Below are 15,356 nucleotides of genomic sequence, written 5' to 3'. Positions count from 1 at the left end.
TAAACAATTGCATGACAGGGTCAGCATAGAGATCAATGTGTGGCAAGAAAAACAATGTGTGACTTTGTAGAATTTGAGAATGGCGACCAGATAACTAAAGCAGCCATGATGAGTTACAGCTATTTATCTGCAATTGGTAATATGGATGAAGCTTTTAAAGCTATCAAGTCTATCAAAAGGTATACTTTTTTTTATTTATACTGACATTTTTTTTAAAATTTAAATAAAGATCCCATAAAAGCATGCAGAAATTTGATTTGTAAAATATCATTTTGCTCAATAGTATTTTTTATATTCTTAAGTTTTATGTAGTTTAGATAGCTCAACATTAGAAGCTTTTGTTTTTCCTTCTTAAGATAATATGCAGGTTAGACATGATGAAAAAACTCGGTAATTGTTACATTGTTAGATTAAATTTTTGTCAGTTGATAGTTTTTATAATTTTTTTTCTTTAAAAAGGTAAATATTTAACCTTTTTTTAATTAATTAAAGTAGAACTGAATAGAATGAGGTAAAGAATATAATGAAGTAGTTATGACATTGTTTATTTGTTGCTTTTAATTAATTTATTGAATAAACCTTTTACAAATATTTTTTGAATTTTTTGTTGAGAATCATTTTCTGAGTAAAATGATGTAACATTTTTATACAAAATAAATAATTTTTTTGATAAATTGTTAAATTTTTAACTGCATAAAAGTAGCCATCAAAGAAACTTTAAATGTTGTACAATATTAGTCGTTTTAAAATTATAATCAATTCAATAATATATTATAAAGGTTTATAAAAGTATAATAAAGGTTTATAAAAAGAAGAAAAACTCATAAAAGACCTAAGGGTCTTGTTGTCAAGACCCTAAGGGTATTGACAACAAGACCCTTAGCTTTGTTTTTTAATTACATTTGTCACGTTTATAGTGTTGAATCTATATTTTTTTGTAGAAAGTGAAAATTCATATATATAAATATTTAGAAGTGAGTTATAAAGATTTTACTTGAAAATTACTAATGAAAATTAAAAATATAAAAGTATTTTATTAGTTGATAAAAATATTTGTTTAAGTTTTAAAAGTGTTGTAATTCCATTATTGAGAAAAATTATCTACAAAAGTTTTTTATGCAAAAAAGGTTGTTGGATAAACTTTTCATTTCAAAGTTAGTATTTGTTTTTATTCTTTATGTGAGTATAAATTGTAAGAAGAAAAAGGAGAGGTGTTGGTTTTACATTTATATTTAAAGCAAAGAACATTATAAACCTTAGGCTTGTTTACATTAAGAATATTCATTTTAAATAAGAGAGGCTTGGTATGATTAAAATGGTCTTTAAAGTTTATAAGGCATACAGCTTCTTTTAATGATAAAGAGGTTCTAGTATACTTTTGTTTACACCACCCCATGCAGTATTAGCATAATTAATATGTCAATGAACAAATGAGTAGTAATATTCTATTAAATTATTTTTACTTAAGAGATTTCTTGACTTGTATATCATTCTTATACCTCTAGCTATTTTATTGTTTAAATTGTTAATTCGATTTTTCCACATGAGAAATTCATCAAAATAAACATCTAAATTATTTCTAACTTTGACTCTCTTTATTTCAGTATTATCAATAAACAGAAAAGGAATATTCTGAAGTAGATTTTTTTTTCTCAAACTGGATAAAAGAGGATCTATTTCATGGAGTTCACTATTCATTTTTTTCAAATAATATTGATAAATTATTGTCAGTTAAAAAAAGGTTTGTGTAATCACTAAATATTTGTTGTTAAATTTGATGCTTTATAAAGAACGTTAATGTAAATAAAAGCAAAGGATCTAGTAAAATCTAAAGGATTTAGTCCTTCTGGAATTCTCTAGCATATTGTTATTCTCCAGCATATTATTATTCTCCACCATATTGTTATTCTCCACCATATTGTGGTTTTTTAAACAAATTTGAAATACTTCTAGTTAGCTGAAGTATTGCATGTTCAGCCAAATTATTTTTTTTAAATCTACATTTATTATCATATAATATCTTATTTATAGTTAGATGGTTATACGTTCTATTATACAAAAATCTTTCTAAAATTTTTGAGTTGAGTTTTGTTAATTCTACTCTTTTAAAGATTGGGGTAACTCTAAACATATTGAGAACATCTAGATATACATCCATGTATTATTATTTTAGTTTTAGATGGACACTTGACACATGTTACCTTTCATGTCATACTTATTAGCATTAAAAATAATATCTTGTTAATTTGCTTACTAGTTCAGTTGTTACACATTCTACAGCCACTAGATGTTGCCATATCATTAGAGTTAAGTGCAAATTGCAGTTTAGTCTGCAAAGTGTAAATTGCAGAGACAAAGTTTAGCAATTTATCAAAAGAATGCATTAGTCAGCTCCAAACATAATTTTCAGCTCTTGAGAAGTTTTTACATGCATGCATGTAGTCATTAGATTTTAAAATAATGATTTATTTTCACTTAACATCTATAAAATCCATTAATTCAAAATTACAAATTGCTAATTTATTTGAAACACCATCATCTCAACCGTCAAAATCAAAAACATCCAACATCAGCATAAAGTTGTATAGTATCTGCCAAAAGTCAACTTGTCTGCAACTAATCTTCAGTATTGCATTTTAAGCTGTATAAAAAGAAGTTAATAAGTGATTGCAACTGGCCTAATTGTTTGCAACAGCTTATGCAACAAATGTTATGCATCCAACAAGTCCACACAAAAAAATGAAAAAATGTAGGGGTACAAAGACTGTGTCTTAACAAAAGGAGGTGTCTTAACAAACTTAAAATGCTCAAGAGATTGAATGATGATAGCAAAAAAGCGCCAAAGAATGTTTGAAAACAGCGTAAGCTTAACTTTGATAAAGAGCAGCAAATAAATCAAGAACAACAGTGACTCCAACAGCAACAAAGCAAGCCTAGTGTAAAATTAGTTTTAGGCAAAGCTGCAACAAGCCAAAACAGGGAATGGTAAAAATGCAAAAAATGAAAATGCTTTGTTTGGCTTTGTCAAACATGCATACCAAAAGTAATTGTAAAAGACGACAGGTTTTATTACACCAAAAAGTGCACAAGGGATAGCTCAATACATCCTCTAGACCCTCTCAATGACTCGACATCACAGGAATAAGTTTTTTGTTTTGATAATTACTTGTATTTTTTTAAATTTGTTATTATAGGTTGCTTTTTTTAATTAGGCATTCTTTAAATTGCTTTTTGACTTGCATATTTCATTCTCCTATGATGTAGGAATAGAATAAAATGTTTTTTATTTCAATTAAATAAAGTTTCTGTAGCAAACATTTAAATATATTTGACTAGATTCAAATATATTTTAATGTTTGCACAGTTTCAAAAAAAATAGTCTTTTTTTTTATGTAAAAAAGATCAATTAAACTATAGTAAACTATAGTTTAATTGATCTTTTTGATAACTGGAATCCTCTCTCTGAACTCAAAATTTTAATTAAGTATTTTCAAAGTCCTGTTGAATCCAAACATTTACTTGAATCCTTTTTTTTCACCCCAAGAGGTTTGAATTATTGGTAGTTTACTTTATTATATTTTATCCCATTTTACTGTATTTTATATTAAATATATAATGCTATCTACAATATATGTGAATGGAATAATAAATATAAAATAAATAGTATATAAAACTACATACAAAGTATGTGAATGAAATAATAAGTGTTTGAAATAGATTTTACTTACTTTTTCAAAAGATTTCTACTTAGTACTGATGACAGATAATTTAAATTTGACTCTTACTAATAGCATACATTTTAAAAATAAAAATTTCCTTATCTACTTGACAAGATCATTCATTCAGTATGGCGCTTGTAAATTGTCTTCTAAATATGAAGCAATCTTTTTTGTCAATTAATTTTTGTGAAAAATGGAAGTTTAAATGTTTTGTGCAAATTACCAGAAATAAAATAGTATTTTCAGTTATAAAAAAATAAAGTTTTGCGTAAATGATTAAGAAAAAGTTTAAAAATTGATAAAAATGAGTAATTATGATGATTTTTTTCTAAGTCCATCTGTTTGGGAAAATATGGCATGAATGTGTGTTAAGACAAAGCGTCTAGATGTTGCATTTGTGTGCTTAGGTAACATGGGTAATGCAGCAGCAGTGAAAGCAATTCATGATGCTCAGTTATCAGAAGTTGAAGTTGATGCCCATGTTGCAATGCTTGCCATACAAGTGGGAATGCATGTAAGATATATTTAAAAAGTATATGCAATATGCATCTTTACACACACATATATAAATGTGCTCATATATATATATATATATATATATATATATATATATATATATATATATATATATATATATATATATATATATATATATATATATATATTTATATATGTATTATATATATATATATATATATATAATATATATATATATATATATATATATATTATATATATATACATATATATATATATATATTATATATATATATATTATATATAGATGTTTCATATTTTATCAGTTTTTAAAATTAAGCTCGCATATCGATTTACAAATTAACCATTTATATGAAAATAAGTTTTAGCAAAAAATATATATATTTCATTTTTAGGGTCCCCTCTAGTTCGATTTTGGGCAATAATTCTGGGTGTTTTAAACACCTGGGGGGGACCTTAAAATTTATCTTATAAAATTTTTTATTCTTAATAATGATATATGTTGGATTGAATATTAATTACATAAAAAGAGCATGTTGAAAAAATTAAGATACGCCTCCAAGTTATAAAATACACCACCGAGTTATAAAATAGGTTTTAGTAAAGAAAAATTTGGATTTTTCACCAATTTCAGAAGATTCTGTAGAATATTTTCTTAATTTTTTCAACATGCTCCTTTTATGTAATTAATATTCAATCCAAAATATATTATTATTTAGAATAAAAAATTTTATAGGATGAATATTAAAGTCCCCGCCAGGCGTTTAAAACACCCAACATTTTTGCCCAAAATCAAACTAACCCTAAAAATGGAATATATATATATAATTTTTACTCTAACTTATTTTCATATAAATGGTCAATTTATAAATCGATTTGCGAGTTCAATTTCAAAAATTGATAAAATATGAAACACCCTAATATATATATATATATATATATATATATATATATATATATATATATATATATATATATATATATATATATATATATATATATATATATATATATATATATATATATATATGATTTTTTTTTTATAATTCACTCTCCGAAAGCCAAGAAGGCCACTACAGATGAGGAGGCTACTTGTGGTTATAACCCTCTCCCAACTCTATAACTCCGAAACACAAACCTTGGTGAACAAGGCCGCCACGCGGTGTAACAAGTTGAGCACAGTACTATATATATACATATATATTTATATATATATATATATTTATATATATATATATATTTATATATATATATATATTTATATATATATATAATATACATTATATATATATATATATATATATATATATATATATATATATATATATATATATATATATATATATATATATATATATATATATATATATATATATATATATATATATAGACACACACACACACATTGGTGTGCAAACTAATAAGTAATTGTTGAATAGTTTGACTTTTTGTATGAAACAAGTACTTAATATTAATCTAATTTATTTGATTAAAGCAAAATTTATTTACTATATTTTATTTTTACAAATATATATTATGCAAAAAAATAGGTAAATTAAAATTAAATACATATTTTGTTTAAAATAATGAACAATGATAATTAAAAATTTAATTTACTCATGATTTATTAATATTTGGGTGTATACCCGTTATTTGCAATTATTGCTGCACATCTTTTTGCCATAGTATCAACTAATTTTTGGAATGTACTTATTGAAATGTTTTTCCAACATTCATTTTTATTTTGGGTCTTAATAAGTTTTCCTAATTTATTTTTTACGTGTACTCAGAGATTTTCTATTGAGTTCATGTTCGGTAATTGGGCTGGCCATTTCAAAATCCGAATTATCTCATTATGGAACCAAATTTTTACTACCTTCGCTGTATGCTTTGGGTCATTATCTTGTTGATAGACTAAATCAAAGGTAGATTTTCTTCTGCAAATGGTAGCATAACATTCTCCAGTATATTTAAGTATATTTCTTTGGTCATATTTTCATTAATCCAAAAAAGGAGGCCTACTCCATAATATGAAAAGCAACCCCATGATTTAATACTTCCACCACCATGTTTGACCGTTTTTACAGTATATCTAGAATCATGTTCTTTTTTTTTTGGTCTTGCTGATCTGACCCAAACAAGTTAATTTTGGTCTTATATGACCAAAAAATATTTTGCCATTCTGAAAATGGCCTGCCCACATGCTCTCTTGCAAAATCTTTCTTATTTTTAATATTATTTAGTGATAAAAATGGACACTTCTTTGGTACCTTTGCTTTAACATGTTGTTAAGTAAGCTTTTTTTTAACTGTTAAAGCATCAATTTGCAGGTCAAGAGTAGTTTTTATTTTTTTTTTTACATTGCAAAAGGATTTCTTTTATATATACCCACACACACTTGCGTCTCAATCCAGATATAGCTGTGCATAAAATGTCACTCATAGTGTAATACTGAAATCTACATACCATTGTCTGTCAGGTAATCTTAAACGCTTGTTATTTTGCTAAATGATGAGCATGTCACCAATTAGTAAAATATGGCTTGTGCTGACTCACTGTAAGTACTGGTATTAGCAGTGCGTTTCAATTAAGAGTTATTACAAAAATTCAGTAATATTTTTTATGCAAATTCTGTTCTATTCCATTAAACTTAAAAAAAAAAAAGTGTTTTTTACTCATAGGAAGTATTACCTGACAGACGACAATATGGAAAACATTTATTATGGCAATAAAAGTTTGATTTTTTCATTATTTTTTTCTTCTTTGTCTTAGAATCTGTTTAGATAAAAATTAGCATTTTAAATGTTAATGCTAATTTAATGCAGGGGCATTAAATTAACATTTGCTGCAGTATTGAATGCCCCTGCCTATGTGACATACAGTATGCTGTCAGCAGTAATTTTTCATGCCTAGTTAATTTCAGTTTGAAGATATATTCGTACTTAAAAGAAAAGTTGTTTAGTATTGCAAAATACTGTTTATAATTGTTGTATACTTTAAAATGCTCGAACTTTTTATATTATCTCATATGTTTAGTGACCTTATGAAATGTTTTTTTTTTTTGTCAAAAATATTATTTTTAGAATGAAAAAATGATTTCTTTATTACATTTATTAAAAACATTATTGCAGACTAATATCAGCCATAATAAACATTTTTTTCAATCGATGTATTAATGAAACCAAAACTTATATTGTTATTAATTTTTTTTTTTTTTTTTGCAAACTGTCGATTTTTTTGTTTGATAACAACAGCTATAGGCACATAATACATAAATGATTGAAATTCACTAATTTTTAAATGAAATATTGTAACAATTAAAAATCAAAATATATTTTTCTTGAAAATATAATTATTTTCATTAACCTTAACAATACTAAATTTGATCATTTTGCTTAATACTTTGCTTGTTTTAGATTTCAATATAATCCATGGTTTAAAAACTTATTTTTCTAATCAGTTAATTAAGCAGATAACAAATAAAGGTCTTTTTTTAAAGTTTCATGTACATGAAGTTGCAAAATTATTATTATTGCTAAAAAAGATTTATGCTTTTTTACAATTTATTTTTTAATGGCTGCAGTAATAACTATCACCATATATGGTGAATGAACTTAGTTGATTTTATGTTATTGCATAATTAATATTTTAAAAATATATTTACCTCCTTATGGCCCAGAGGGTTTTAATTTTTATTTATACTTGTTGTTATATACCTCTTTTTTAACTCCATAACCCTGAAACTTTACTGAGCAAGGCGGCTACAAAGAGAAACAAGTTTAAAATACTTCTAGGGATTTGATGGGTCTAATCTCTGTTTCTCTTATTTGTGAGGATAACATAATTATAAATGTCATATTAGTAATTACTTAAATAAATTACAGTTTTATTATGTGTGTTAAATTAGGAAGAAGCAGAGCAGTTGTACAAGAATTGTCATCGATATGATCTTCTTAATATCTTTTATTAAGCTTCAAACAATTGGACTCAGGTTGTTTTTTTAATTATTAAAGTCAATTTATAATATAAAAGTTTTTAGTTTGTTGTTGTAACATTTTATTTTAGATTATTCTTGTATTCTGTAATTTCATTTTATTCTTGTTATCTGTTTTTTAATTAGTTCTTGAAACTTTTACTTTCAATTAGTTCTTGTATTCTGTACTTTCAGTTTGTTCTTGTATTCTGTAATTTCAATTTGTTCTTGTATTCTGTACTTTCAATTAGTTCTTGTAACTTGACTTTCAATTAGTAATTGTATTCTGTACTTTCAGTTTGATTTTGTAACTTAAACTTTCATTTTGTTCTTGTATTCTGTACTTTCAGTTTATTCTTGTATTCTGTACTTTCAATTAGTTCTTGTATTCTGTACTTTCAGTTTTTTCTTGTAATTTGTACTTTTAGTTTGTACTTGTAATTTTCTTGTATTCAAATACAACGTCATGATAAAATATTTATGTAATAGGCTATTGAATGTGCTGAAAAGCATGATAGAATTCATTTAAGAACCACTTTCTACTGTTATGGACAATACCTTGAAGATCTGGGTAATAAAGAAGGTGCCGTTGAAAAGTATGATTTTTTTTTTCAGTGTACAAATATTCATGTTAAATATATTAAAAGTTTAATAAAATTATTAACATGTTTAGTTTTGAAAAATCTGGTACTTTTCGCTTTGAAGTACCAAGAATGATGATGGATGATGTGAATGAACTACAAGCATATATTCTCAAAAAAAAAGACAGGTATGAGTTTTAGTTATTAAAGATTTTAATCCGTTAATAATGTTTCTTTTGTTGTTTTACCAGTTACTTTTAACCTGAGAATAAAACAACATGATATCTAATAAATAGAATAAATCAACATTATTAACTGTCTAATTCTGTTGAACATTATTAATATTATTTAATTAAAATTGCCAGTTGAACATTATTAATACAAATAACAATTTTTTAAATTTTCAAATAAATCATATAGTTTAACAGCATGCTAAAAAAAATGTTAAAAAAAAGTCTGAAACTAACTCTTTTCAATTATAAAACTGTTCATAGATTTGTGTTTCATTCTTGATTTTTTTTTTTTTTTTCGATGCCACGAATCTAAATGTTAAAAATACCTTTGATTGACATTAGTTTTATTGTAAAAACAGGATTATATAATAAATCCACATACTTCTAAATTCTATTTTAATGGCTTTATAAATTTGAAATTTTGTGTAAAGATTAAACTTATCTCCATTATATTAAATTATCAAATTAAAAAAATTAAAAGGAAAAAACAAAAACAAAAATTCGTTACATTGTGTTATATTAAAAAAAGACGGAATTGGGCAGTAGCTAGAGAGATCAGAGCAATCTTTAGATTTTATAAAAATTACAACCACAAGAGCCATTTTTTAGCAGGCGAAAAAGTAAGATTCAGTTATTAACTTAATTTATTTAGCTTAGAGAGAAAATAATTTGTTCAGAGAGTATTAAAGAAAATCCTGGAAAACACTTGTTTCTCTGAAATAACACAATGAGTGTGATTATTGGATTCAAGTATCAGAAAAGGTCTTTGATAATAGATCTTGTATCTGGTATCTGGTAATCTCTGATCTATCTATAAACTATGTATGTGAGAAGAAATGTTATTACTACATTTTATTGCTCAAATATATTTGGGTGTTTAACCCTAATTCCCAGAGAAAAAATGAAAGAAATGAAAGCTTTAAGATTTGATATAATTAGAAACACTGATTCTAAATACTTCAATAGATCTACGAAACTATTAGTACAATAGTTTTCTTTTTGTAACTTTTCAAAGGTTCAATTACTTATTAGATTGGTATTTAAAGAAGGCTATATATATACATATATATATATATATATATATATATATATATATATATATATATATATTATATATATATATATATATATATATATATATATTATATATATATATATATATATATCAGGCCTTGTTATGAGATTTCGCTGCGTAACGCAAACGCCTAGCGCATTTCTAAGTAACTCAACTTTGCAAATATATTTTGTATTGTTAGAAGTTATATTGCATCACTTGCGTCTTTTCAAGTATCACATTGTAATTAAAGTTATTTTATTAACACGTTAAAAATCAAACAGTTTTTTTTTTTCTCACTATAACAAAAGTTACAAGTAAAATCTAAGTTCCTATTTGAAAAATCATTTTTATTATTTTTTTCAAATATGAACTAAATTTTATTTTGAAAAATATATTTTTTTCATAAAATGTAAAATGATATTTATTTATTTTCTTATAATTTTACAGTTAGTTTTTGGTTATTTTTATGAACTGTTAATAAGTTTTTTCTTATTTATTTTGTGAACTCTTTTTAATAATGTTTTTAAACAATAAAGAGCTTTTTTTTATTATTTATCAGTTAAATAACATATTCGTGATCATAATTTATTTTCATAAATTAAACGAACGTCATTAAAACTTTACGTTATTGAATTAACAATAAACAAAATATCTTATTAATAAAATATTTAAATCAAAACAAATTGTGCAATTTTTAAACTATTATGACAAAAAATAATTTTTATATTTAAAAGTAATTTATATATTTAATTCCTTAAGCTGAAACTTAAAATACTTTTTTTTTTTTAACTGACTTTTAACAACAAAAAAAAATTGTTAAACAAACTGTTTCTTTAACAAAAAATCTATTAGTTTATAATTGCGGTTAAATGCTTTTACTTACGACTTTATTTATTCTGAATAAGCGTCACGTTAACGACATCAAAAGATAATTTAAATATTCTAAAAGATAAAGGTTTTTGCATAGCGCAAAACTGCTGAAGGCATAGGCAAATTGCCTTTTCGCAAGCAAAATGCGAGCTGCGTAACGCTTCTTAACAAGGCCTGTATATATCAAGCGTTATGTTATTCTATTGTTATTTTATCCCATGCCTTCATTATAGCTTCTTTCAAGTTGTCTTTACGTCTAAATGCTTGTTTGCCAATTTTTCTGTCCAAAAAATACCACCAATTTTCTATTGGATTCAAGTCCGTACTTTGAGATGGCCGTTCCAAAAGACTGATGTTATTTGTGTCAAAGCATAACTTCATTTTCTCAATTGTTAAGAAGCATAATCTTATTGGAACTGTTGCTAGTGTGGCTGGTAGAGAACAAAAACGCAAGACCACTAGTGCAATTGATCGAAATATCATTAATGCCATCATTATAAGAAAAAAAATAGATTTGCTTTGGCAGCTAAATAATAAATCATTTCTTAAAAATGACATCTTTTTCCTATTATTATAATTCTAGGTTTTCTTTTTACATTATTACAATGATTTTTTGATAAATATCTTTATGCTTTTTTATATCATCTTATTGACTTTTAAAATTTTTATCTCCTCTCCCTACTGACTTGCTATGGTTTAGCTTTTAATGTTGTTTTAGCTAGTTATCAATGTTAAAAATTAACATTTTTGTAAATTTTTTGAAGGGAGTTAATGAAATGGTGGGCCCGATATCTTGAAAGCTTAGGTGATATGGAAGCTGCATTGTTTTTTTATAAGCAATCTGAAGACTACTTATCAATGGTTCGCATACACTGCTTTTGTGAAAATATGAAAGAAGCAGAGCAGCTTTGTCAGGATACTGGAGATAAAGCAGCATGCTACCATCTTGCATGTCAATTTGAAATTTCTGGAAATATACCAAAATCAATCCATTTTTTTTCTTGTGCACAATGTTATTCAAATGCAATTCGTTTAGCAAAGGTAAAAATTTTTTAAAAAACTGTAAAATGTAAAATAGTATAAGTTTTATGTATTTGTTGCATGTTTTATGTAAAATTGTGTGAGTATTTAAAGTTTTATGTAAAATTGTGATGGCTATAATGCCAGTTGTGTAAAATTAATGGGTAAAATATATATTGAATATATTTTAAAATTTCAAATTCATTTTGCTAGGAAAAACAGCTAGATCAAGAGTTGATGAATTTATTCATGCTTAGTACTCAAGAAGATATGCTAAGCTGTGCCCAGTAATATTTTTATTACTTTACTATTTATTATTTAATGATAATAGTTTATTCATATAATAATAAATACATATAAATAAGTATATATATATATATATATATATATATATATATATATATATTATATATATATATATATATATATATATATATATATATATATATATATATATTATATATATATATATTATATATTTATATATTATATATATATATATAATATATATATATATATATATATCATATTTTACTGATGCAGAAAATATTTAACAGATATATCTCAAAAAAGTATATTAAAAAAATTTATTTAATTGAGTTCACAGAAAACTTTTTGAAAATCTGTAAAAACAGTAAGTCTTTTATATATTTTTAAAGCAAATTTACTTACAATACATAAATGATATATAGTTGAATATGTAACAAACAAAAAAAACAAAAATGCAGCACAATGCTTGTCATTGTTCTTAGAAAAAAATTAATGTTGAAGACTGCACATCTTTTGTAATGAAGGTACTTTTTAAAATCAGTTATAACAGCCGCCATCTACAGGAATGTAAAATTCAAGCACAAATTATAGTAAAGAAAACCATATTATAATAATTAAAAATATTTACTACCAATGGTGACAGTTAATGTGTATTAAAAAGTTGTGATTCCATAGTAACAGGAAGTTATTAATTAAAAAAAAATTTGAAAAAATCTCAAATAAAATAGAAAACAAATTTTTAAATATTACTTTATTATGAAAACATTTTGATGACAGGATCAATTTCCAAATCAATTTCTTTAATGAAAAACCAATAATATCTTCTTCGAAAAGCAAAATTATTAGTAACACAAATGATAAAAAAAGAATTTGAGGTTTAAACAATTGCACTACAAGCCACAACACTTGCTTGGCTAATTTAACAGGCTAGCTCTACACTTACTGCAACACACAACACTTGAGTGGCTAGTTTTACGACCTTGCTCTACACGATTTTCTGTAGATAATAACATTAGTAACTTTTTAAAATCATTTATAACAGCAGGCAAAGCAGCAAAAACTATTTATTATTAAATTTTTTTTATCAAAAAATGCGATGTGTAATGGTAAAAAAAATATTTGTTTATAAATTAAGTTTATTTGTAAATAAAACATTACTTGTATATCATACTGTAAATCATTCAAAGATCCAGCTTTTCGAATTTTATATGGAATTTTTGAAACAATACTAGTTCATTAATATAAAAATCTTGCAATTTATGAGTTTTTTACTAATTTAGTTAGATAATGCAATAAAATAATATTCAAATAAATAAAAAGTACAAATGATAAATAAAAAGTTCTATTAATAACTAAAAGTTATAACATATATACATACCTGTGAACTATGATTTTTTCAAAATAAAAAATATTAAGACTATAAATAAAGGACACATAACATTATTTGTGTAACTTTTTTCACCTATCATACCTTGAACTAGATGTTTATCAATTTTAAAAAACTATTAAATCCCCAAGTTCTTGCACATGCAACATATAGTTGCCCATGAGAGAAACACATTTTTTTTTAGATATACACCAACTATCAAATATTTGACATTTATTCATTGTCATTAAATATGTCAATCTGACAGGAAACTGACAGAAAACACCTCTGCATCAATATAACTATTTTAAAGAGCACTAACTTTCATTAGCGTGCCATTGCATAACCAACAGCTTTGAGATTTCTAAGTAGTATAATTAAACAACCAATTTTCAATTTTAAACAATGAGGAGACATACCTGAAGGAGTTAAGCTGTTCCAAAACTCAACAGAAAAGTTGAGTTTTGAAACAGCTTAACTCCTTTTCCAGCTTAAAAAATTTTTTTCATTGAAGTCATCAGACAATAATGAAAGAAATATTATTCAATTACTTCTTCATTGATTGATAATGAAACTACATTAGTGGGTGTTAAAATTACATTAGTGGGTGTTAAAACTACATTAATGGGTGATAAATCTGCATTAGTGGGTGTTAAAACTGCATTAGTGGGTGTTGAAACTACATTAGCGGGTGTTAAAATCACATGTTTAATCATCTTGTTCAGCATCTTCAAATATCTTATCAACAATTAAGTCATTTTTTCTAATAATGCACTGATGCAGTATTTCAATGCATCCTTTAAAAGGATCCTCCTCTTTTACAGGTATTCTTCCACTACCAAGTTTTAATAGAAATTGGGAAAATTCTCCTTTCCCATCGTGTACTCTCATATTTCCAGTTTTTTCTTTTCTCGACAGGCAGCATCAAAGTCACCACCAAAAAGAATGAATTTTCGTTTAAATGAAAAGTTATTGTTGCAAACATATATATATTCTTTAAAACATATATATATAAACCTCTACTTTAACTCATTAGTTTAACAATAGGTTTACCATTAAAGTCAAAAACACTTATTATAAAAACAATGTTTTTATGTTTTAACCTCTATGTAACATAGAGGTTATCTGTTTTCCTGTTTTTTTTTGTTTTCCAAGGAAAACTTGAAAACTATGTTGCTTAGAGAAAAAGTAAAAAATGAACTTTGTTTATAATCAATCTAAAAGGGATCTTAGCAAAAAAAATTTAAAAATAATCAATTTAATAAGGATTAATGGTTGTTTTAGTGAGAGAAAAAAAAGTAAATGTTAAAAAAAAATTTCAATGCAATTTATTTGGCATTAATTGACGTCAAATTAATGTGTACAACTTTTAATTTGATATCATAAAAATCAGGTAGTATTCAGTTAAGATTAAAAATTTTTATGTTTAATTAAGAAAAAAATTTAAATTAGATAATTAAAATTTTTCTTTATTAAATTGTTTTAATTAAGAAAAAATATTAAACTAATTTGCCTAATGTTGTTTTAAAAAAATTAAGCAATGTCAGTCAGTATATTTTAGTCTAAAGTAAAAACAAATTTGAAATAATTTTAAAACTAATTTAATGATTTTTAATATATATATATATATGTATATATATATATATATATATATATATATATATATATATATATATATATATATATATATATATATATATATATATATATATATATATATATATATATATATATATATATATATATATATATATAATAATAATAATAAT

The 15,356-nt window shown here is 24.3% G+C and overlaps 1 protein-coding gene across 1 annotated transcript in view; it reads left to right on the top strand.

Annotated features, from left to right (window-relative positions):
- Positions 1 to 24: 24 nt before the first annotated feature.
- LOC136083934 (intraflagellar transport protein 140 homolog) overlaps positions 25 to 15,356 on the top strand; it is a 30,276-nt gene continuing 14,944 nt past the window's right edge. Inside the window, 7 exon segments of the mRNA XM_065803892.1 lie at positions 25 to 179; positions 4,053 to 4,233; positions 8,125 to 8,208; positions 8,680 to 8,786; positions 8,864 to 8,959; positions 11,696 to 11,972; positions 12,165 to 12,238. Coding sequence (XP_065659964.1) covers positions 55 to 179; positions 4,053 to 4,233; positions 8,125 to 8,208; positions 8,680 to 8,786; positions 8,864 to 8,959; positions 11,696 to 11,972; positions 12,165 to 12,238 — 944 coding nt within the window. The 5' untranslated portion in view covers positions 25 to 54.

This window comes from Hydra vulgaris, chromosome 08, assembly GCF_038396675.1.
Source record: "Hydra vulgaris chromosome 08, alternate assembly HydraT2T_AEP".
Lineage (NCBI taxonomy): Eukaryota > Metazoa > Cnidaria > Hydrozoa > Anthoathecata > Hydridae > Hydra > Hydra vulgaris.
This window is presented reverse-complemented; position numbering and strand designations above follow the sequence as displayed.